Consider the following 25,727-nt stretch of genomic DNA (forward strand, 5'->3'; position numbering starts at 1 on the left):
GAAGCTACTGAACTTTCAGTCACAAAGTAAGAGCATAAAGGGGTAAAGCTTGCAAAGCCAGGGAGAATATCCTTTAGTTCTTGAAGAATGCATCTTCAGGTTTCTCAGCCCTGTGAGCATACTTCTGGGCTACTCCATTGCTTTCTTTTCTTGTTTACATACTGCCTGCCCTCACCCAAGTCAGGGGCCCAACCACACTCTTCTAGGTCTTTTTACCCGTCGTTCTAATTTTCCCTGCACACACAAAAAATGAAGGCAGCACTGCAGAAAATAAAGACCACATCCCTCCCTCCTCCCCCACCACCAACGGCCACTGAGCCTTCTCTCAGGGAGGGCCTTCCTCTAATGTTTTGGGCAGGAAGAAGAAACAGGCCATCTCTACTTTCCTGAAAAACTGTACCTTCAAACGATTTTCTTGCCAAAGGGTTGGGCTTAGGACTTAGCAAAACAGGTCACCACTGTGGGCATTCTCATCCTCCCTCCCTTCCTCTTTGTTTTTAATGAGGAGGCAGATAAAGCATTCTAGCACATTATGTTCAGAAGATTGTAATCCATCAGCCTCCTCCTGTATACTCTGGCTCTGCCAATATGGATGGCCCAAGACTTTGCTGTGGCCTCTGAAAGGGGAAGGTTGAGGAAGGGAGGGGAAGCCAGCAAAGCAGGTTGTAGCTCCATGGTACCTGATATGCCTCTCAGGCCTTCCTGCTGTGAAGATTCTGCCCAGGGCCCATCGTGGCTGACTCTCCTTCCTGTTCCAGTGCTCTCAGGTTCTGTGTTCTTGTTAGGCTTAGACTTTTGGTTTGGCTTCTTCTTGGGCTCTGGGCAGGACAGTGGCATTGCAGATGTGCTTCCCCCTCCATGAACACAGGAGAATGAAGGCCTAGCTGGGCTGGCCCGGCAGGCGTTTCTGCATTCATGGCACCTGGGGCCCAAGGTCACATAGGCATCACAGGCACCTTTTTCACTTGGCCAAGATGGGCCTATTACTGCTGGGCATTGGGACACTACCATACTCAATGATAGGGAATCTTCAGTGAAACTGCTGGTTGGCCATCTCCCTACACAACTGGTAAACTAAACTGCACTGATACTGGTACAGGGAAGGGAATAGCCCTGTGGAGATAGATAGGTGCAAGTGGGAAATGTGAGCCCCCTCTACCAGATTCCATGTAAGTACTGCTATCTTGCTTTCTACCCTGCCTTGCTTTTGTGGCTCTCACATGTATAAAGCCCAGGTAAGGGACCCTGTGGCACCCTTTATCACTCTCTCTATCACTGGCATGTGCAGCCCTGCAGGTCTGGGAACACTGAGAAGACAGGGGCCTCATGGTGCCTGGGGTCCTTCCCGCCAGGCACAGAGTTGTATGTCATCAGTGTGGTAATCATCGAGCAAATGAATTCTGCCTTGGATTTAGGGGGAAACCTGCTGTTTCAAGTGTGACTGATCTCCTTCTACTCCTGCCCTCCACAAAGCTAATATGAGACTTTCCTTGAATAGCCAAGCAGCTTTTCAGCTTTATACACATAGAGCAGGTTTTTTGCATTGGGTTGAGCTCTAGTACCTCTTTTGTCATAGTGTATCATATACAGCTTGTGTCATACTGTAAATTTTTAACACATGATTTTTATACAGCTAGAATTTGTTCCTAGTTATTTCATAATGATTCTGAGTGCTGATGTTGCTGGAGAAATCTAGTGTTTACAACATAACTAAATATTGGAAATTCTTTGGTACTGGGAAGAGGTCAGACTTGAATCGGGCCCAAAAGGGTAGCCTAGAATGACATCCCACATGGGCAGAATTGGGCAGAATCTGGTGGAGGAGCTCACATTTCCTCCTTTCACCCATCTGTCTCCACAGGGCTATTCCCTGCTGGCCACCCAGCAGTTTCACTGAAGCTTCCCTATCATTGATCCTGGTACTGTCCCAACACCCAGCAGTGATGGGCCCATCTTGGCTAAGTGAAAAAGGTGCCTGTGATGCCTGTGTGACCGCGGTCCCCAGGTGCCGTGAATGCAGAATTGGAGAGTATAACATCCATTCTGGGTCTGTCCGTATGTCTCACTAAGAAAACAAGGAGACAGTGATGATGTTGACAGGTTACCAAGAGCACTACTGCCAAGGAGAAAACCAGGCATTGCCAAAGGGCACTTCCTAATTCCCACCATCTTTGGTGCTGTGGAAAACCTGTCTTGTCTTGTGAGACTGTGCCCAGATGGCGGGTAAATCAACTCTAACTTATTACTAACTATGGGTTACACTCATAGCCCTTCTAGTTCTTCTTTTCTCTCATGCTTTTTATTTTGAAAAATTTCAAACATACAGAATGTCAAGAATACTCTTACTTCATCACCTTACATACTTATTTCCTCTTATTACAACTTTTAAAATCTATTGTTTTAGCAATTTTCAAATATACATGATTGTTAACTATAGGTACCATTCTACACAGTAGATCATTAAAACTTCTCCTAACTGAAACTTTGTCTTTTGACTAACATTCACCCCGACCCTACCGCTAGTCCCTGGTTCCACATAGAAATGAGCTCATGTTATATATGTCCTTCTGTGCCTGGCTTATTTCACTTAACATAATGTCCTCCAGGTTTATCTGTGTTGTTACAAATGACAGAATTTCCTTGAAAGAGGAACATTCTTATATACCTAGATTTAACAACTCTTAACATTTTGCCATACTTGCTTTACTCCCTAGAGCTTTTTCAGAATGGAGGGCAAGTTGTAGGCATCAAGATGCTTCACCCTTAAATACCTCAGCATGTATCTCCTAAGAACAAGGATGCTGTCTACAGAAGTGGCAATGCCATTATCACACTTAAGAAAATTAATAATTCCCTAGTGTCTGATGCCCAGTCCACATTCAGATCTCTTCAGTTGTCTCCAAAATGATTTTCATAGCTCTTGTTAAAAGAATCAGGATTTCATCAAGGAGTGACATTATTTTTGACTGTTATGTCTTTTTAGCCGTTTTAAATCTACAACACCCACCTCCCACTTTTAAAAATGCATTTATGACATTGACTTTGTAAATAATCCAGTCACATCCTTCTAGTTTTGTATCCAGTTGCGTAGGCATTCAGCATTGATGTAATCAATGAAGATTTAACAGGCTTCCTCGGTAAGCCATCCTGTCTTCAAAACTCTTTAAGCAGGCATGGTACACTGTCACCACACTGAAGACTTTGGGTTTGGCCTGGTGACATCTGCAGTGCTAATTTCAAGCACCTTTCTGGGAAATGGGAGTCGGATCTCAGCCCTCCCACTCACTCAGTGAGTGATCTTTATCTGGTCCCTTCTCCCTCAGCTTCAGTTCCTTCATCTCCCAAACAAGGGCATTGGATCTGGTGCCTCCTAGGTCCCACTCAGCTTTGCCGTTCAGCACCTCTGTGACTGCCCACAGATTCTCATCTCAGGGTAGCTGCTTCCTGAAGCAGCTGCCTGTGCCCATTCCTGGCACTGTGAATGGGGGGACCGGGGTGGGGGCACATGGTCCTCTAACATGACCATATGCTCATCTCTGTTCCTCACAGCGGAGATTCTGGAGCTGGCTGGCAATGCAGCGAGAGACAACAAGAAGGGACGGGTCACGCCCCGGCACATCCTGCTGGCTGTGGCCAATGATGAAGAGCTGAATCAGGTATGGGGCTCTCCCACCCATCCCCCACTGATGCTTGAGGAGGTAGTCATACTGCCCAAGAAACACAGCTGAATGTGGACTGTATTTTGGATTAATTAGCACATTCCCTTCCTCCCATGGCAGTTTTTCCCCCAAGGCCTTATTGGGAGTGTTGGGGGAAGTAGGATAAAACAGGGTGTTTGGCTCTCCCTGAAGGAGAGAGATTATCTGAATTCCATTCAAGTAAGGGACTCTAGGGGACTGGATTCCTGAGCCATGAGCCTGAGTCCTGAGAGCATCCTCATAGAAAATGCCATGGAGGAACAAGCTGCACCAACCAAAGCAAGACTGTCCTGGGCAGGGCTGGCTTCTTGACGGTCAGAAGCAGGGTATCTGGCTCACTATCTGCTATTCTGATTTTCCCGAAAGCTGCTAAAAGGAGTCACCATAGCCAGTGGGGGGGTGTTACCCAACATCCACCCCGAGTTGCTAGCGAAGAAGCGGGGATCCAAAGGAAAGTTGGAAGCCATCATCACACCACCCCCAGCCAAAAAGGCCAAGTCTCCATCCCAGAAGAAGCCTGTGTCTAAAAAAGCAGGAGGCAAGAAAGGGGCCCGGAAATCCAAGGTACGTGATTTGGCAGGGATGTATGAAGTGGCATAGGATGGGGTACAGATAAACAGGGTTACCAGGGCTCCGCTTCCTTCTGTGGGCTCATTGCATTCATGAGGGACTAAAGGAAGAAGATGTAGGAGCTGATTACACTCCAGAGGGGCTAGTACATAAAGTCGCCAGAGTCAGGAGGCTCTTCCAGAGTCTGGACCCGGGTGGAGGACAGAACCCTTGCAGGCAAGGGGGATGGACAGTGAGCTTTCAGGGATAGTGCCAAGCTGGAAGGACTCCCAAGCTGTCCCTTCCAGGAAGATGCACACACCGATGGGAAGGGGGCTTCCCTGTGCTAGGGGACAGCCACTGTCTAGTCCTGTGGCCAGCTGCCTGCATGCTCGGATGCTCAGTTGCAGAACTCTCGTTGTGTTGTTGTGGCTGCATATCTTCTGCCAGGGCACTCCAGACAGTTCGCTCTAGAACAGTTGCCTCTGACAAGGAGGAAAATGGATGTATTACTCAGGTGCGTCCTCCTGGACCTAACTTGGATTGGCCGGGTCCTAGGTGCTGGAAACCCTCTAATTAGCATCATCTACTGTCGTCTTGGGTGGGGAAGGCCAGCAGACTCCAGGGCATGATCCTTAGTGTGGAGGAGCACCCTCCGGAGGTCCAGGCCTGTGACTGCTGTGCTCACCTGTCTGAGCATGAGCCAGAGACTACAAGGCAACTGGGATGCATTTTCTTTGTTCCTTCCTTGCTGAGTCCTACCTGTCAGCTGTTGTCACTGACTCCAGAGCCAACAAACAAGATTCCATTTTCTTAGAGACCAACAAGTTTCCATTTTCTTGTACCAACCCACTTGGTTGTACCAACCAAAGTTTGGTCTCTAAGAAAATGGAATCTTGAGGCCGCCCTGCTCTGAAGTACCCCTTAAGGAGTCCTCCTTCTGGCCTCCAGCCAGATCAGGAGGAAATTACCCCTGGCAGGAGGTGACTTCTCTCAATTAGAAGTCCCTGGAAATGCCCTGTGGAATCTAATGATGCAATGTCAGGAAGTTCTTCTACATGAGACCAAATCCTCTCTCACCTGAGACCGTGAGGACACCTTCCCAGGACGGGCTCAAGGAGCTGTGGCCAGGTGAACAGAGCTCCTTCTGTCCTGTCAGCACATCCTCTCCTTTGAGCCTGCCTGTGCCTCAGACTGACCCCTCGCTGCCCCCGTATGTAGGGGCATCTTCTGTGACCCCAACCTTCTCGCATCCACACTGTGGGACTTTCTTCAGTTGAGGTGGAAAAGGCTGTATTTCCTTGCGTGCACAAAAGCCAAAGTTCTCTTGCCAACATGCCAACCACCCCTAGGCCCAGAGTCACTCCCAGCTCTTTCAGAGAGAAATCCAGTATTGAGGAGTGTCCTGTAAGTTATTTCCAGACACTTGCATTCCACCTAGCTCACAAGTCCTAGAGGAGGCTTGAGGCCAGGCAGAGATTTTACAGAATGCTCCACTGCTCGTTCCTGCTAACTGTAAAATGAGCAGATTGGATGGTTTAGTTTTCCCTTTCAACGTTTGCAGTTGGGAGGAGGGCAGGGAAGGGTAAACAGGGGGAACGTGCGTATGTAACCCTTTTTAAGTGTTAGAAAGGCAACGAAGATACTGAATCCATCATCTTTTGATAATGAGCCCCGGAGACCTGGCTGCCTACAGAGCAGGGCCCTTGGTGCTGAGGACCAGCAGGGGCAGGACCATGTCCTCAGGTTAGCCTTTGCTCTGGCTGTGTCCTGAGCCATTGCCCTCTTTCATGCATTCACTGCTGATATTTCAGTGGGTCTCTCAGATGCCAGTGTCTGCTGGCAAACCTGGGTTGAATCTTGTTCTCGTTACCCTAGTCTTCCCCTAGTAGTTTTTGTTCTATGACCTCCTGAACTTTCCGATTTACTAGACACTAGGAATTCATCTTTCTTTTTGGACTTGAAATATTAGGGGGTGGTGTCTTTAGCGCCTAGTAGCTATATTTGGAATTTAGTGTTTCTAATAACCATGTGCCAATAATCACTCAACCACTCAACTTTTCCCTTGATTACAAAAGCAGGAAGTCTGTTATGGTGGTCTGTTTTTCTTCCACACAATAAAACACATTGTCTGCTTACTGTACCAGTATTTGGCTAACATTAAACCCTGGGGGAAGCTGAAATTGGAACCGTGAACAGCTAATTTTCAAAACATTTGTTTAATGTAAATTGTGGTGTCAGCTCCCAGAAACAGCAGAGAACCCTGCATCTCTAGGTTTAAGTGAAACATTCTGAAAATAACCTTTCCAGGGACATCCAGAGAAAGCTTTAGTAACATGCTAAAGCACTTGTAGTGAGAGTTGGTATTTTTCAAGTGTCAACACTTGAATTCCAAATCATATTTTTTCCCACAATTCTGTGTAATTTGGAGGTTTTGAAAATCTCCAGTTGTGACAGCTGAGTCAGCTATAGTGGAAATGGTTGCAGAAGGCAACAGACTGCACCAGGGGCTGGGTGTCCAGAACCCTGGCTGTATACTAGGGCTCCTCCTCTCTACTTGGGTGGCTTCAGGCAAGTCTGTTCCCTCTCTGTGCCTCAATTTACCTCCACCCATAAAATGATTGGTTCCATTCCAGCCTTACAGTTGAGTAACGATATGCATATTGCATAGTATTTTTGAGTAGAGCATATGCGTATGAGTTTGGACAAAAGAGTATGCAGTTTAAAAAAAAAAAAAAAAGGCTTGTTCCCACTGTAGTCCCTCCCCCTACTTCTTCCCAGGGTACTCTCAATGAGTTTTTATGTCTCCTTTCAGAAAGTCTATGCATATAAAAGCATACAGAGATGTAACTCCCTCCCCATCCTACTTGCTCTTCTTTTTTTAAATATCATATGACCTCTTATTTTAGCAGTGTGGCTTAGTGGTCAAGGGTGCAGGCTCAGGGGTCAGCCATTTCCTAGCTGCATGATCTTGGCAAATTACAGAACATCTCTGGTGTTCAGTTTCCTCATCTTTAAAAAGGAGATGTAACACAAGGTGGTTTTGAGGCTTAACGGAGTTCATGGAAGTTTGTAGAACAGTGTCTGGCACTTGTGTTCACTGCCACTCTCATTCTCTGGCCAGTCCTCCCGTATCTCTGCATGTGGAGCTGCTTTAGTGTTGCGTGGGGTCACTTAAAAGATATATAAAACCTGTGCAGCCAGCTGAGTTAGTCCATTTTTATACTGCTGTAAAGAATGGCCTGAGACTGAGTCACTTATAAAGAAAAGGAGTTTAATTGACTCACAGTTCCACATGGCTAGGAAAGCCTCAGGAAACTTAACAATCATGGCAAAAGGCACCTCCTTACAGGGCAGCAGGAGAGAAAGGAGCAGGCAGGGGAAATGCCAGGCGTTTATAAAACCATCAAATCTCATGAGAACCCATTCACTATCAAGGGAACAGCATGGGAGAAACCACCCGCCATGATCCGGTTACCTCCATCTGGTCCACCCTTGAGACATGGCATTACAGGGATTAAAATTTGAGGTGAGATTTGGGTGGGGGCACAGAGCCAAACCATTTCACCGGCCTTCTACAAGTGGACTTTAAGATTGTCCTAGCATTCATTCTGACAAACAGTAACTGTCACTGTTTGCGCATCTCTGTCCTCACGCGCAAGTAAATGTATAGGATAAAGTCTTCAAAGTGAACTTACCGAGGCAAAGAATGAGTGTATTTTTTTTTTAAATAGATATATATATATATATATATTTTTATTGCATTTTAGGTTTTGGGGTACATGTGAAGAACATGCAAGATTGTTGCATAGGTACACACATGGCAGTGTGGTTTTCTGCCTTCCGTCCCCTCGCCTCTATCTGTAATTTCTCCCCATGCTATCTCTTCCCACTTCCCCACCCCCCCGTCCCTCCCCCATTTCCCCCCCAACAGACCCCAGTGTGTAGTGTTCCCCTCCCTGTGTCCATGTGTTCTCATTGTTCAACACCCGCCTATGAGTGAGAATATGCGGTGTTTGATTTTATGCTCTTGTGTCAGTTTGCTGAGAATGATGGTTTCCAGGTTCATCCATGTCCCTACAAAGGACGTGAACTCATCATTTTTGATGGCTGCATAATATTCCATGGTGTATATGTACCACGTTTTCCCTATCCAGTCTATCATCGTTGGGCATTTGGGTTGGTTCCAGGTCTTTGCTATTGTAAACAGTGCTGCAATGAACATTCGTGTGCATGTGTCCTTATAGTAGAATGATTTATAATCCTTTGGATATATACCCAGTAATGGGATTGCTGGGTCAAATGGGATTTCTATTTTTAGGTCCTTGAGGAATTGCCACACTGTCTTCCACAATGGTTGAATTAATTTACATTCCCACCAACAGTGTAAAAGTGTTCCTATTTCTCCACATCCTCTCCAGCATCTGTTGTTTCCAGATTGTTTCCAGATTTTTAATGATTGCCATTCTAACTGGTGTGAGATGGTATCTCAATGTGGTTTTGATTTGCATTTCTCTAATGACCAGTGATGATGAGCATTTTTTCATATGTTTGTTGGCCTCCTGTATGTCTTCTTTTGTAAAGTATCTGTTCATATCCTTCGCCCGTTTTTGAATGTGCTTGTTTGTTTTTTTCTTGTAGATCTATTTTAGTTCTTTGTAAATTCTGGATATCAGCCCTTTGTCAGATGGGTAGACTGCAAAAATTTTTTCCCATTCTGTTGGTTGCCGATTCACTCTACTGACTGTTTCTTTTGCCGTGCAGAAGCTGTGGAGTTTGATTAGGTCCCATTTGTCTATTTTGGCTTTCATTGCCATTGCTTTTGGCGTTTTGGTCATGAAGTCCTTGCCTACGCCTATGTCCTGAATGGTTTTGCCTAGATTTTCTTCTAGGGTTTTTATGGTGTTAGGTCTGATGTTTAAGTCTTTAATCCATCTGGAGTTAATTTTGGTGTAAGGTGTCAGGAAGGGGTCCTGTTTCTGCTTTCTGCACATGGCTAGCCAATTTTCCCAACACCATTTATTAAACGGGGAATCCTTTCCCCATTGCTTGTTTTTGTCAGGTTTGTCGAAGATCAGATGGTTGTGGGTATGCTGTTTTTCCTCTGAGGTCTCTGTTCTGTTCCATTGGTCTATATCTCTGTTTTGGTACCAGTACCATGCTGTTTTGATTACTGTAGCCTTGTAGTATAATTTGAAGTTTGGTAGTGTGATGCCTCCTGCTTTGTTCTTTTTTCTTAGAATTGGCTTGGCTATGCGGGCTCTCTTTTGGTTCCATATGAAGTTTAAGGTGTTTTTTTTCCAGTTCTGTGAAGAAGGTCATTGGTAGCTTGATGGGAATAGTGTTGAATCTGTAAATTACTTTGGGCAGTATGGCCATTTTCATGATGTTGATTCTTCCTAACCATGAACATGGAATGTTTCTCCATCTGTTTGTGTCCTTTCTTATTTCGTTGAGCAGTGGCTTGTAGTTCTCCTTGAAGAGGTCTTTTATGTTCCTTGTTAGTTGTATTCCTAGGTATTTTATTCTCTTTGTAGCAATTGTGAATGGCAGTTTGTTCTTGATTTGGCTCTCTTTAAGTCTGTTACTGGTGTATAGGAATGCTTGTGATTTTTGCACGTTGATTTTGTATCCTGAGACTTTGCTGAAGTTGTTTATCAATTTCAGGAGATTTTGGGCTGAGATGATGGGGTCTTCTAGATATACAATAATGTCGTCTGCAAATAGAGACAATTTGATTTCCTCCTTTCCAATTTGAATACCCTTTATTTCTTTTTCTTGCCTGATTGCTCTAGCTAGAACTTCCAGTACTATATTGAATAGGAGTAGTGAGAGAGGGCATCCTTTTCTAGTGCCAGATTTCAAAGGGAATGCTTCCAGTTTTTGCCCATTCAGTATGATATTGGCTGTTGGTTTGTCGTAAATAGCTTTTATTGTTTTGAGATACGTTCCATCAATACCTAGTTTACTGAGGGTTTTTAGCATAAAGGGCTGTTGAATTTTGTCAAAGGCCTTCTCTGCATCAATTGAGATAATCATGTGGTTTTTGTCTTTGGTTCTGTTTATGTGGTGAATTACGTTTATGGACTTGCGTATGTTGAACCAGCCTTGCATCCCCGGGATGAATCCTACTTGATCATGGTGGATGAGCTTTTTGATATGCTGTTGTAGTCGGTTTGCCAGTATTTTATTGAAGATTTTTGCATCTATGTTCATCATGGATATGGGCCTGAAATTTTCTTTTCTTGTTGAGTCTCTGCCGGGTTTTGGTATCACGATGATGTTTGTCTCATAAAATGATTTGGGAAGGATTCCCTCTTTTTGGATTGTCTGGAATAGTTTCAGAAGGAATGGTATCAGCTCCTCTTTGTATGTCTGGTAGAATTCGGCTGTGAACCCATCTGGACCTGGGCTTTTTTTGGGTGGTAGGCTCTTAATTGCTGCCTCAACTTCAGACCTTGTTATTGGTCTATTCAGGGTTTCAGCTTCTTCTGGGTTTAGGCTTGGGAGGATGCAGATGTCCAGGAATTTATCCATTTCTTCCAGGTTTACTAGTTTATGTGCATAGAGTTGTTTGTAATAATCTCTGATGATGGTTTGGATTTCTGTGGAATCTGTGGTGATATCCCCTTTATCTTTTTTTTATTGCATCAATTTGGTTATTCTCGCTTTTCTTTTTAATTAATCTGGCTAGTGGTCTATTTTGTTGATCTTTTCGAAAAACCAGCTCCTGGATTTATTGATTTTTTTTGAAGAGTTTTTTGTGTCTCTGTTTCCTTCAGTTCTGCTCTGATCTTAGTTATTTCCTGTCTTCTGCTAGGTTTGAGTTTTTTTGATCTTGCTCCTCTAGCTCTTTCAATTTTGATGATAGGGTGTCAATTTTAGATCTCTCCTTTCTTCTCATGTGGTCACTCATTGCTATATATTTTCCTCTAGAGACTGCTTTAAAAGTGTCCCAGAGATTCTGGTATGTTGTGTCTTCGTTCTCGTTGGTTTCGAAGAACATCTTTATTTCTGCCTTCATTTCATTGTTTATCCAGTCAACATTCAAGAGCAAGTTGTTCAGTTTCCATGAAGCTGTGCGGTTCTGAGTTAGTTTCTGCATTTTGAGTTCTAACTCGATTGCACTGTGGTCTGAGAGACTGTTATGATTTCTGTTCTTTTGCATTTGCTGAGGAGTGATTTATTGCCAATTATGTGGTCAATTTTAGAGTAGATGTGATGTGGTGCTGAGAAGAATGTATATTCTGTGGATTTGGGGTGGAGAGTTCTGTAAATGTCTATTAGGTTTGCTTGTTCCAGGTCTGAGTTCAGGTCCTGGATATCCGTGTTGATTTTCTGTCTGGTTGATCTGTCTAATATTGACAATGGGGTGTTAAAGTCTCCCACTATTATTGTGTGGGAGTCTAAGTCTCTTTGTAAGTCATTAAGAACTTGCCTTATGTATCTGGGTGCTCCTGTATTGGGTGCATATAAATTTAGGATCGTTAGCTCTTCTTGTTGCAGTGATCCTTTTACCATTATGTAATGTCCTTCTTTGTCTCTTTTGATCTTTCTTGCCTTAAAGTCCATTTTATCAGAGATGAGAATTGAAACTCCTGCTTTTTTTTGCTCTCCACTTGCTTGGTAGATCTTCCTCCATCCCTTTATTTTGAGCCTTTGTGTATCCTTGCATATAAGATGGGTTTCCTGGATACAGCACACTGATGGGTTTTGGCTTTTTATCCAATTTGCCAGTCTGTGTCTTTTGATTGGGGCATTTAGTCCATTTACATTTAGGGATAGTATTGTTATGTGTGAATTTGATGCTGTCATTTTGATGCTACCTGGCTGTTTTGTTGGTTAGTTGATGCAGATTCTTGATTGTGTTGATGCTCTTTTACCATTTGGTGTGTTTTTGGAATGGCTGGTACTGGTTGTTCCTTTATATGTGTAGAGCCTCTTTCAGGAGTTCTTGTAGAGCAGGTTTGGTGGTGATGAAATCTCTGAGTGCTTGCTTGTTCACAAAGGATTTTATTTTTCCTTCACTTATGAAGCTTAGTTTGGCTGGATAGGAGATTCTGGGTTGAAAGTTCTTTTCTTTAAGGATGTTGAATATTGGCCCCCAATCTCTTCTGGCTTGTAGGGTTTCTGCTGAGAGATCTGCTGTGAGTCTAATGGGCTTCCCTTTGTGGGTAACCTGACCTTTCTCTCTGGCTGCCCTTAGCATTTTCTCTTTCATTTCAACCTTGGTGAATCTGACGATTATGTGCCTTGGGGTTGCTCTTCTTGAGGAATATCTTTGTGGTGTTCTCTGTATTTCCTGGATTTGAATATTGGTCTGCCTTGCTAGGTTGGGGAAGTTTTCCTGGATAATATCCTGAAGAGTATTTTCCAGCTTGGATTCATTCTCTTCATCACATTCAGGTACACCTATCAAACGTAGATTAGGTCTTTTCACATAGTCCCACATTTCTTGAAGATTTTGTTCCTTCCTTTTTGTGCTTCTTTCTCTGTTCTTGCCTTCTCTTTTTATTTCATTGAGTTGATCTTCGACTTCTGATATCCTTTCTTCTGCTTGGTCAATTCGGCTGTTGAAGCTTGTGCATGCTTCATGAAGTTCTCGTGTTTTTCAGCTCCATCAATTCACTTACATTCCCCTCTATGCTATCCATTCTCGTTAGCATTTCGTCCAATCTTTTTTCAAGGTTCCTAGTTTCTTTGCGTTGGGTTAGAACATGTTCTTTTAGCTCACTGTAGTTTCTTACTACCCACCTTCTGAAGTCCGATTCTGTCATTTCATCACCCTCCTTCTCCATCCGGTCTGATTCCCTTGCTGGTGAGGAGTTGTGATCCCTTTTAGGAGGAGAGGTGTTCTGGTTTCGGGAGTTCTCATCCTTTTTGCGCTGGTTTCTTCCCATTTTTGTGGGTTTATCCACCTGTTGTCTTTGTAGTTACTGTCTTTCAGATTGGGTCTCTGAGTGAGCTTCTAGTTCATGGATGCTGAAGTTACTTCTTCTTTTTTTTTTTTTTTTTTTTTTTTTAAGTTTTCCTTCTAACAGTCTGGCCCCTCTGCTGTAGGACTGCTGAGGTCCTCTCCAGGCCCTGCTTTCCTGGGGGTCACCTGCAGCAGTTGCAGAACAGTAAGGGTTGCTGCCAGTTTCCTCTTCTGCTATCTTTGTCCCAGAAGGATGCTCGCCTACTGTCAGTCCGTCCTCTCCTTTATGAGGCGAGTCTTTGGATCTATGGGGATCAGGGAGCTACTTGAGGAGACAGTCTTATCTTTTATTGGGGCTTAAGTCCTGAGCTGTGAGCTCCGTTGTTCGTTCAGAGCTGCTGGGCAGGTACGTTTAGGTCTGCTGCAGCTAAACTCATAAAGCACTTTGTTCCCAGGTGCTCTGTCCTGGGGAGTTGGGGCTTTATGAGTTTCCGTTGCACTACTGCCTTTTTTTATTTTTCTTTCAGGTCTGCCCCGCTGAGCTAGCAGCACGTCTAGCCACTGCCTGCCCGTAGAGGCTTTGCTGAGCTGCTGTGGGCTCTGCCCAGCTGCCCTGCGCTCTTCCCTGCAGTCCTGTTTATATGGGCGTAGTTAGAACTGTCTCGGCAACGGTGGCCCCGCCTCTGTTATGGTGGACTCTGTCTGTTGTGGCAGGTTGCCTCGGCAACGGCGGATTGCCTCGGTGACGGCGGCCTGCCTCCGTAGTGGTGGAGAGTCTCAGTAATGGCGGACGCCCCTCCCCGACTGAGCCAGACCCTCCCGGGTTCAGCTGTGCTTGGTTTGAAGGGCTCAACCCAGAGGGTTTCCAATTACTGTTTTTGTTTTCGTTGTTATTGGGGGTGGGGGGCTGGGACCAACCGAGCCTGGCTCCCTCACTCAGAGTCTTTTTAAGCTGAACGACCCCTCTTTCCAGTCGCTTGTTGAAAAGGCGCGGGGATCTCCCATTCTGCGACTCACTGAGTCGGCTCAAACAGCGGAGCCGGCTCCAGGCGGATTTTTTGCCTAGGAATCTCCTGGCCTGACTCGCTATTTCAGATGAATGGGCAACTCTGCCGTTTCAGGGCTCTGCTCGCCAGCTAAGAGGGCTCCCAGACCAGTGGCTTTTGTACGGAGAACCGCAGCAATAGGGCGTGGTCACAGCAGCCTCGCGGGCCAATCAGCCCCGCCGGGGCCAAAACAGCTGCACCGGCCGGGACTGCGACGCTGGCGACCCCTCTGCCTGGGTATCTCCTGGTCTGTGAGCAATGAAAATTCGTCTGGAAATGAGACGTCCACTCACCCTCTGCACTTTCACTGGGAGCTGAAGTCCTGAGCTGTTCTTAGGTGGCCATCTTCCCAGCATTCCTCCTCAAGAATGAGTGTATTTTTAACTTTCGCTATTACTTACAAGGCATTTTAACTGCATTAAGAAATCTCAAAAACCACCTCATCCTCAACATTTAATACTGAGTTTTTAAAAAATGAATATTCATTAGACCAGTTTGTATCTACTCTGTATACACTAGTTACTATTCTCAGTAGTGGAGATGTGGCAGAGAACAAAGTCCCTGCCCTCCCTTAGTGTTCAGGGAGGAGATGCAGATTCATTACAGAAAGTGGGAAGGAGTAGCTGCTATGACAAAAATATTGTGATGGCAGAGCCAGGGTTATTTTACATAGGCAGAAGGTGAGGTTTTACTGTCATGACACTGGAGCAGAGCCCCGGCAGAGAAAGGTATTTGGCCATTCGAGTGACTGGGAGCAGAGAGCTCCTGGCAGAGGAATGGCAAGTAGGCCTGAGGTGGGAGCATGCCTGGCCCCTCTAGAGAGAACGTGTGACAGGACTTGCCTGCAGGCTCCCTAATGTCTTTCTAACATGGATACTTTTGGCAGTGGGAGAAGCCTGGGGACCTTACTCAAGATAAAGATTCCAAATACATAAGGTAAAATACCTAAAATTCAAAGGAAACTGGGCCAGGCATGGTGGCTCACACCTGTAATCCTAGTACGCTGGGAGGCCGAGGGGAGCGGATCACCTGAGGTCAGGAGTTCAAGACCAGCCTGGCCAACGTGGAGAAACCCCATCTCTACTAAAAATACAAAATTAGCCAGGCATGGTGGCATGTGCCTATAATCCCAACTACTAGGGTGACTGAGGCAGGAGAATCTCTTTAACCTGGGAGATGGAGGTTGCGGTGAGCTGAGATCGCACCATTGTACTCCAGCCTGGGCAACAAGAGCGAAACTCCGTCAAAAAAAAAAAAAAAAATTCAAACAATACTATGCCTAATTTTGTCCCTCAGGTTAAGATCTATCACAGTGTATGCTAAGAATCACAAGGTAACTTCTAGGGGATCTCTAAGAAGCCAGTTTTTGCCAAATTTTTGGATAAATAATGATCTCACCAGGGATTTTTTCAACACAGATCATCAACAAACCTCACCCTATCCCCATGTGAAAGCTACTCTCCTAGAGCATAAATCTAGGCTTGCTCCTCACTACCCAGCAAAAGCCCAAGGTGATTTTGGTAGAATGTCTCTTTCTCTTGTTGAGGAATATTTAAACTGCAAATTCCATGATTAGTGTTCTGGTAAGGGAAGCCAGAGAAAGGAATTGGTTCATTTGAGAAGCTACTATTACAAAATTTTGCTTGCCTTCTAATGAAATTTTAGGCTATTCAAACAGAATAAAAGAGACTAAACATAGGTAAATGTTGGGTGATGATTTTACATAAGTCTTTCTGGATGCACAGTTCTACAGCTTCTTAAATGTCTCCCAGCTGATTCTGACCTAACACGTTTTCTACTGCTCAACACAAAGCTGAGTGAGTGTCCAGTACATGGGAATTTATGAGTTTGTGGGACAACATAAAATTATAACAGTCATTTTGGAGCTGACAGACAGGATTGCTTGTTAACTTTTACTTCCCCTAAACTGAGATATAAAAAGAATCTACCGTAGTATCACTATTTCATAGAAGAAAAGGCATTTTAATACCAAAACACTAGGAAGAGACATAATTTCAGACAATAGATTTTATAAAAAACTTGGGCACAGTTGCTATGATTTGAATGCATAAACATCTCATAAGACAACAGTGCAGATCTTAAGCACCTACTCTGTTGTCCTGTCACGTGGGAACCTTGAAGGAAAAAGGCAGAAGTCCTCTGCCAGTGGGTGGGCTATATAGAACCAGGCAGTGATGGCTTGTCTCTATAGCCCTTTACTGCTTTCTAAGGTTAATCGCTTAATTAGGAACTCTCCAGTGTTGGTCTAATTTTCTGTCTTGTATTTTTGGTAGCAACGGGGTTTTGCTGTGTTGCCCAGGCTGGTATCCTTCCACGTTGGCCCCCCAAAGTGTTGGGATTACAGGCATGAGCCAGCACTCCTGGATCCAGTGTTATTTTCCAAATAAGGAATCTAAGCCTTAGGGAAAGGGAGCAGTTTTCCCAAGGTCACACAGTTAAGGGAGCCAGGACCCAAATACAGAACTTCAGAGTTCAAACATAGTATCACTTTTATGTCCTGTGACCATGGACCACTTCCCCTGGCAGAAAAAAAGGCCCCTCTGTTCTGATGGTGGAGGGCTGCAAAGCTAGCCACTGCAGGGTGAGTTGGGGGCGACAGCCTTAACGAATCATTGCTGAAAATTACCAGTACTATTGCAGCTAAGCCTTAGAACCTGGCTGCAAAGGTGGCTACTAATTTGTATTAGGAGCACAGGGAAGCTCAAGGGCCTCCCTTCTCCCAGTAAAACCAGCTGCAACTCCCAAATGCCTGAAATCCTATCAGCTAGTTCTTTCTCACTTCTTAAAATCCAAGTATCCTTGTCAGGAAACACTAAATCCTTATCTACTTATCCTTCCGTGTAAGCACCTTTACCTCATTTCCAAGCATTTACTGAGCACCTCCTGTATATGTGGTATTGCACTGGCTAGGGTAGAGCAGTGGTTTTCAAACTTTTGGCTTGCATACCTTCTCAAAGAATTTTTAAAATATGACAGCTAAAATTCTCATAAATTTAAATCGCTGCAAAGGGTATTTTTCGTATACTGTAAACATGGACATTTGAAAAGAAATTTTCTCGTTTAAATGTATCCAATGAAATCTAAATACTAAACAGATTTGATACATCTATTTAAAATGTACAAACAAGCTCTTTTTTTAACAATTGGAAAATTTACTTTTTCTCCTCATTTCTCTTTCACTTGTCCCATAAACTTTCACCTTAACACATTTCTATTCTTAAATATTTTTGAATTCAACAAAAATGTATATAAATTTCAATTTTGAAAAATTTTCTTTTGATTTTTATAAACGCGCTCAATGGTAGATTCTACAAGATTGGATAATTAGCCCATTTAATATACAATTGATCCAACTGACAAATGCATTACAAATTCTAATAACTGTTAAGGAGAAGGTAAAATTTTATTGGAAAAGCATCTTGTGATGGGCTGGCTGGATTTTTCCCCACTAACTAGTTCAAGTATCCTCAGATGAATATTACTTATTGCTGAAATGAAACACAGTTCAGTATCCTATTTTTATATATTTCTAGATATACATTTCTGGAAAATGTTTACTTAAAAAAATGGAAATTGAAGGGATTTTGTTATAGCAACATCATTCAGTCCTCTGAACTCTGATATATACCAACAGTACATAGTGTAATCTCATCAATTTGTTTTAATAAACATTTTATTTTTGAATAGTGTTAGATTTACAGAAGGGTTACAAAGATAGTACAGAGTGTTCCTGAACATCCCTCACCCAGTGTCCCCATAATTATCACCTCACATAACCGTGGTACACTGGTCCATTACTGTTAACTCCACCAGTCTGTTTTCTGATCAGCTGTTAACTCAATTAGGTATTTCTTCAGTTTTGTTGAAGCACTGCATTAAAAACACCTGACTTGTGAAAGTCTGTTATGCAGCCTTTCCTATTCTTGGCTCCTGAAAAGTATATCAAAAAGGGCTTCACTAAGATTTACCATGTAATTGTTATACTTGTTTCTCTTTCACTCTTCAAATGTTAAACACTCAAAGTATTAGGAAAACCAAAACAGTGATAACTGCATCTTTGCCAGTACCATATTTCTAGATAAAATGCTTTTTCTACTGTTTATAGTATAACCTTTAGCTCATTAAATTTATGAAAAATGCTTGCCATATAACATAATTGCTAAAGCAGCCCTTGTTGTTAAAGCCGTTAGCAAAATTAGACGTTACTTTTCATCGTAAGTAAAAAGCGTTAATATGTTTATGTTAATGAATTTGAATCCTAAATAGGCAAATGGATAGGACACAGGACTTGCCCTGAGTTTATTCAGATATATCCTTCAGGAAGGCACGGCCATCTGTAATATTTCTCACCCCTTCTTTCTAGATTTCCTCCCACTAGACCCTCCCTCAGGAGTGAAGTACTTTTTATTTGGGGAAGGGAAATGAAAACCAACATTGTTGTCACTGTCCTTACTCTACAATTTATTTGAATGCAGAAAATCTCCAAATTAGCCAAAGTACCCATTTCTAATACAGGCTTTGTCCTTAATAGAAATATGCCAGAAACATGCATCCCTACTCCCACAGTGGTGTGCCATATTAGTATTTACTCTGGGAAGTAGGAGGAGGCTAGTTAGGGAAGGAGCTCTGGTGTGGAACCTTGGCCACAGGTATCGATCCTTCTTAGGGCAGATCAGTTGTAGGGAAATGTTAGCAAGTAGGGGATTGGAAAGATGGTGTCTTAAACTCTTGTTGTCATGTACTTCTCTCAGAAGATCTTTGGGAACTCCAGGGCATACATATTTCAGCCTTAATGACACTGAGAAAGAAGCTGAAGAGCAGGCCAAGAACCATACTTACTACCGGGGTCAGGGGGTCCCCAGGGTGAGGATGGTTCACTACAGTCACCACATGCATCTTTCTCTAAGGCTGGCTTCAATGAAGGAGGGTGGAAGTGAGCCTTACCTTCTGGAGTCGAGAAGGTTGGAGGGTATGGTCCTTAGTCTGCTTTTTGAGAACCAGCGACCTGAGCAGCTTTGCTTAAGCTCGAATACTATTACAGACATCTAGAAAGGAAAGACACTTGAAGATCCTTAAGAGACATTTACTTGGTCTGAATTTATGAAAATGGTTCTATTCTAAATGATCACTGTAAAGTGAAGTTTTACCTTTAGGTAGCTGTTTTTGTTTTTTGTTTGTTTTAGATCAAAAAGTGATTAAAATATAATTTAACATACTCCATAGAACTCTTGTACCTTAAAATGAGTCTGAGCCTCCCACTTGGAGAAATGCTGAGAACTGGTTGTGGTTTAGTTTCCTTTTCCCCTCGGGCATTATGGGCAAGGCTTGGGAGCTGCCTCTCTGTTAGGATGCCTGTGCCTGTGTGGCCCACATTCTGACTCTTCTGTCTGTGCAAGAAGAAGCAGGGTGAAGTCAGTAAGGCAGCCAGCGCTGACAGCACGACTGAGGGCACGCCTGCCGACGGCTTCACAGTCCTCTCCACCAAGAGCCTCTTCCTCGGCCAGAAGGTAGGCAGATGCGCAGCCTCAGTGTACGGGAGGGCCCCCGGGACAGATGGGCACAGGCCATTTCCACTGGAAGGCTGGGGGGTCTCGGGGGCCACTCTCAGCCTCGCGGGTAGAGAGAGTGGGACATGAGCTTTGGGAGTGGCCTCAGGGAGGGCCAAGTGCTGAGAAGGCCACAATGCTGGGGGGAGGGGGACCCTGGCAGCTGGGGAAGGAAGAAAGTAGTAAAAAAGAAGAGGGCAGGAGGCTTCTGTGGGAGATGGGGACCCTTGGTTAGTCTGGAGGAGGAGCTGCATCTGTGGGATAAACTGGTCAGCAGATAGCACCGGCCAGGAAAGTAGGCAGAAGTCAAGCCCTGGTGGCGGGAAGTGAACAATCTAGCCGGCAGCCTGCTTGTTCTGGGGGCACTAAAGGTAGAGCCTCAGGTCTGACCCAGGCCTGTACAGGGGATTGTTTTGACAGTACTGATGGTTGCATCGGGCTTCTTCACTGAACCACCAGATGACTCTTCCAGCTAATTGTTTGTTTTAACCATGGGCAATGTATTTTCAGCCGCCCCAGTGATGCAACTTTGCCAGGACGCCATGGTTTTGTAAAAAGATGATTCACTTTTAATGAAAATAAAAATGATGCAAAGGCTTTTAAGAACTGAGAATGAGAGTTAACTAATATTTCTTGACACCAAAAAAGGGGTGGGAAGAAAGAATTAAGCTCTTCTTAATTTTTTAATCCTATACTTAAAAAGTTAAAGGAATGAATTTGACTTTCCAAGTTAATCTGTGTTTAGTTTGAATGTGGTAACAAACTTGGATCTGAAGCTGCATCATTTTTAAACCCTCACTGTCAATTTCTTTTGCATCACAGTGACACGGTTCCCTCGCTCACGTCATTGCAAGTTCTCCTCCTACCCCTTTCCCTCTTTCTGTCACTAATTGCACTCTCTCTCATGATGCAATTCCTGTGGTGAACTCTGTGTTCCAGAAAATAACCATTACTGTTTACATTTTTAACCATTCTCTGTATTTCGTATGCATTTTTCAAAAGAAAAAGTAGCACTAGTTGTCATCTTAAGGTCTGGGACTTTTAAAGTTTTTGTTTAAAATATTTTTTGTTCCTTTAAAAAACTTCAACTCAGCAGTGAAGGCAACTGCCTGGGTCTACTTTCACCCCTGTAACATTTCCCTTGGGTAATGTATTGAAAGTTAACGTGACCCATCATCCACATTGTTTCTGTTTGAACTATAGAGCAGTTCAGCCCCTGGGGTCACCTTCTCCCTCTTCCCACTCTGCCCTTAGGCACTCCCACCCTGGCCTCTCCCATCCCTGTGTTCTTGCTACCTCCTGCCAGCCACTCCAAAGGCAGCCTCAGATCAGAATTCCTCACACCTCACTTGCTGGATGAACTAAAATATTTCCAAAGTAGCAGCAAACATGGCTGTAAAAATGTCCATGCACAGATGCAGATGCCCTTCTTGTTGCTCTGATCTTCTGAAAGAAATGGGATCACAGCCACCTCTGGGCTCTGCGAGCCCTGGAAGGGAGGGGGCAAAGGCCACAGACATCTTGCTGGCTTCTCCCAAGAGCCAGGAACATGTCAGCTCTCAGCAATTCTTCTTTTCCTTTTCAGATAGATCTGGTCTCAGGGCCAGGTGTCACATGAATAAAAGCAAAATATAGTAAAGTAAAATTTTGGCTAATAATGACTGATTCCTACTCAGAGTTGGTAGGGTGAGGATACAAGAAGGCACAGAAGATTATTGATACTCTATAATAAATTAGAAACATATCATTTAATGTTACTTAAGAAATGGAGAATGAAAGTGAGCCTAACAGTGAAACTCATGTGCTTATCTTGACTTCTGGAAGGAAAATTTGAAAGGAACGGTTAAGACGGAACCCAGTATAAAATGGTCAGCCATAACAGGAAGGGCTGAATGTAGACCCAGCCTAGCCTTATTTCCCATATTACACACTTCTTAGTGGTGAAAAGAAAACACCAAGCTACCAAGAAACTGCCCTTCCTGTTTAATGTGCTTGCAACTTTATGACCCAAGATACGCATATCCAGGAAGAGATACCTGAAAATTAGTGTGGCAGACACTATTTAGCAGAAGAAACTCCATGTTCCCAAAATAAAGCAGCATCTTAAGTCAACCTAAGCATCAGTGATACAAACTAGGGTTCCAGCTGCCCTTCTGGAACCCTACACTCCTGCCGCATGAGATGGAGTGAGCGTTGATATATTAGAGCATTATTTTGAAGCATTACTTTCTGGCTTTTTATTGGCTATTACTGTCAGGTGAAAATCATGGCATATAGTGAAAAAAGGGCAAGAATCATGAAACTGATATACAGTTTTTACATAAAGCACATTTAAAATGTTATTGACATTAATTTTGACTTGGATTTTAGGAAATGTTTCACAAGAAGTACTTTAGAATGGTGTCTATATGGTACCCTGTGTTCTATGAATCTCCTTTTTCCATCTGTGACATTGAAACCAGTGCTTGAATATTGCAAGCAGACTGGGGTGGAGAAAGGTGATACTGTGCATGCTACAGCCCTGTAAGTCATGGTTGCTAAGCTACTCACAGGAGGCATGGCCCAGGCTTAGGAGCCTGATAATTGTTGTTAATGATGTATTTCAAATACTGAAGTCTCACGAGTAATCCCAGTCATTACTCTCTGATTTTGCCCAGTGTTCACACACATTGTTGAAATGTTTTAAAAAGAAATCAGTGCTGTGAATCTGAGTCAACTAAATGCTTTTGCTCTGTGACCCAGCCAAGATTTGCAGCCTCTTTTTAAGAGGTTTTAAAATTTTCAGCAAAACATTTCTAATGTGTCCAATGTGTCAGTGGTAGTAAATGATTTAAGTTTCCTTGGTAGAATCAGTATTATTTGAAGGAGTTGGGAAGGCAGTCTGAGGGTGTGATGAGTCTTCTTACCTCCCAAATGATCAAGATCACAACCCCAGCTCACAGGCCATTCAAGGTGGCATAACGTACCATGGGTTTTCTCTCTTTGATCCACACACCCTTCTCCTGGGGACTGGAAGAACTGTGAGGAGAAAGGGAGCTCTTGAAGCATCAGTGAAGGAGAAAAACCATTCACCCCTTCCCACCACTGTGGCTGAGGACTGACTTCTGAGACAGTTTAGGAATTTGACAAAGCCATGAATGAATGGCTCAGCTATAGGCCATCTGGCCATCCAGCAGTGTCTATCCATGTCCTTATCTTTGTGGGGCTCTTTATAGCTGGACACACTAGATTTTGCTGCCAGTCCCAAGGCCTCTGGAGAAATCCAGGCTGGGCATGCATGCGTGCAGGGAGAGCCATACAGCACAGCTGCGAGGGCAGGAGCCAGCCTTGTAGTGTGCCCCAGGGAAGACACAGCTCCAGCTCTCAGGAGGAGTCTGGGAAGGGTCCTGTGGAGAGCATTGCCCTTCCCATTCCCCTCGTTGAAGTGAACTTTGGGGACAGGAAAATAACTGTATTTTAGGTGGCCAGCACAGGGAAATGAGACCAGCCAGACTTTCTTCCTTGTTACGAGAGAATGAGAGACACCAAAATCTAACAGTTACAGGTTAGACTCAACATACCACTCAGGCACTTTTTTTTTTTTTTTTAAAAAGAACCAAAAAGGAATGTATTATTTCCTGTAGCCAAGTAGGTCAGGTCAGGCAGTCTACATGTCCATCCAGGCACTCCTTGCCTGTCATCATCGACAGACCACCTCCTGCCCTGCCCTAAATGGTAGGGGCCCCCTCTTATCCAGGCAAGGGCACCTTGGCTCTGGGCTGCCTCAGATCCAAGCTAGGCTCAGGGCTCAATTTCTGAGCTTTGGCATTTCCATTAACCTTGCCTTAAAGGAAAGCAGTGAGGGGCAATAATTTCATCTGAGTTACGTCTGAGGATGTTTGATACTCAGTTCTAACTCTACATGCCCAGGGGAAGCCCAGCACTGGCTTAGGCATTGTGCAGCATTCAGGGTTAGGAAGCCACACCAGATCTTGCCTTCAAAGAGACTTACTCTGATTTGCGCACACCATGAGTAAGGAATAAGGGTTCCCACGGACCTCCCCAACACAAGGAAGACTCTGGTACTGCTGGTCTCAGAAACTGACCCAGCAGAGCCAATGAGATTAGGATCATCGGATCCCAGTGCTTGAAGGGATCTCAGAGTTTCCTTGGCTAAGACCCTTTCTGCCAACTGCATAGCCACGTGGGACCCCCTCCTGCTTTATAGATGGCAGTGCCCTATGGTTACTGTCTCCAGTGGCTAACAGTCTTCATAGCTGCTTTAAATTCCTCATGTTGTGGTTTAAAACTTAGTTTTCCATATTTCCTGATGATGGTACAAAGAAGCAATCACCTTACCCAAATGCTGAAACCATTAATGATCCTTATATCTCCCAGCAAATCAGACTAATCTTGGGAATTTTTACAGTTCCCAGAAATCTGATGTCCTAACCCACAAGGACCACTTCTCTGCCATGTGCTTCAGATGGATACACATCCCTGTAGCTAAGAAGCCCCATTGGATCTGACCCTAGCTGGTTGGAGGGAACCTTGGGAGGACTGGACCTCTATCTCAGCTCTACCTTGCCTATTCATGTATGACTGGACAGTGGGGTCCTGTCCAGACACAGGTGTACATGGTCCATTTGCACCCTATGCTCATGGGCTTTCTTCTGCACAGTGGAGCTACTGTCATTGTTCATGGTCATCTTGCTATTGGCTTCTGCCCACTGGCCCACCTGCCAAGTTGATTACCCATTTGTCTTTCCAAAGTACTTGAATTAATTTGTCTTCTCCCCTCCCCTTCTTTTCCCCTGATGCATACATCTCAAGCACATACTTTCTAGTCAGGATTATTTAAAAATACGTATTTGTACACATTTTATAGCAACAAAACTTTTGTGGCTCAGCTCCGTAACCTGAAGACTTCTGCTGAGCCCCAGTGTATAGCAGAGCATAGTTGGAAAATTACAACTCTAGCCTCATCCACAGATGTGGAGAGAGTGAAAGTACTTGATTGGCTGAGAATTCTCAATGCCGAGTTGTAGTGGCTCCCTGAGGTACTGTGGTCTGCGCTTCCAAAAATGGGTGTGCCTCTGGTCAGAAGTGAAGGCAGTGAGTCCAGAGGAAGCTGGGAATTCTCCATGAGTTTGAGTTCTGTCCACAGCTGCTCCCTTGCTTCAGCAAAGCCAAGTTTCCCCCAGAGAATCCCATTCACCTAGGCAGAGTGGATGTTTCTCCCCAGAAGAGAGTCAGACACAGGCCACTACGGGTCTTCCTGGCTAGCTGAATCAAAGCCTGTGAAAATAGCTACTTTTCCAATGAAGCATTTCCAAATATAACACCAGAAGCATCTATACAATTGGAAAAAATTGTGTGAATTTTAAGGATTGAACATGTATTTTAAACAAAAGAATTTATAGATGCCTTAAAAGCATACATATCCACATTACACTGAGTAGATTGAGTCTTTTTCTCCTTTGCCGGCCTTCCTCACCAACCTCCTGCCTCTTCACACTGTGTGGGGTGTGTTTTGGTGGTATGTAGCAGCGAGTCTTGGCTTAATTTGAGTTTTTATAAACAGCATTTGCTTGGAGCCAAATGCAGAACTAAGTAATAGAGTAAACTCCTTTGCCTTGTTCTAAATCCTGGGAGTTCACTTGCCTTACCCTAAGGCCCCCCTCTCTGTGCCTACCCACACCCCTCCTCCCTGGTGGCAGCAGTCCGGCCCTGGCCCCTGTGATGCCTCTTTTCTTTGCCTCTGTCCTGGTGCCAAGGCCCTGAGCTGCTGAGAGCTTTGCTTTGCGAGATCACTCCCATGGGCTTCCTTCAGCTTCAAGGGTGTGGGTGGCCTCTAAATCACTCTATAGTGCTAGGAGCAATAACCCAGAAAGTCCACATGGATAAAACTTGGTCCTCTTCTCTGAGTCTTTAACCAAAAATGAAGTCGACTGCCCTGGCCAGAATTCTT

At 44.2% G+C, this 25,727-nt stretch overlaps 1 protein-coding gene across 4 annotated transcripts in view; it reads left to right on the top strand.

Annotated features, from left to right (window-relative positions):
- Positions 1–25,727, top strand: part of MACROH2A1 (macroH2A.1 histone) — a 71,527-nt gene that overhangs the window by 26,305 nt on the left and 19,495 nt on the right. For 2 of the 4 annotated variants that reach the window (XM_039473081.2, XM_039473113.2), the window contains exons 3-5: positions 3,550–3,656; positions 4,065–4,262; positions 19,628–19,738. In XM_039473081.2, the coding sequence (XP_039329015.1) occupies positions 3,550–3,656; positions 4,065–4,262; positions 19,628–19,738 (416 nt within the window). The remainder of the gene's footprint in view (positions 1–3,549; positions 3,657–4,064; positions 4,263–19,627; positions 19,739–25,727) is intronic. The other 2 variants (XM_039473111.2, XM_039473126.2) reach the window with 1 other exon arrangement.

The sequence above is a fragment of the Saimiri boliviensis genome, chromosome 1 (genome assembly GCF_048565385.1).
Source record: "Saimiri boliviensis isolate mSaiBol1 chromosome 1, mSaiBol1.pri, whole genome shotgun sequence".
NCBI lineage: Eukaryota > Metazoa > Chordata > Mammalia > Primates > Cebidae > Saimiri > Saimiri boliviensis.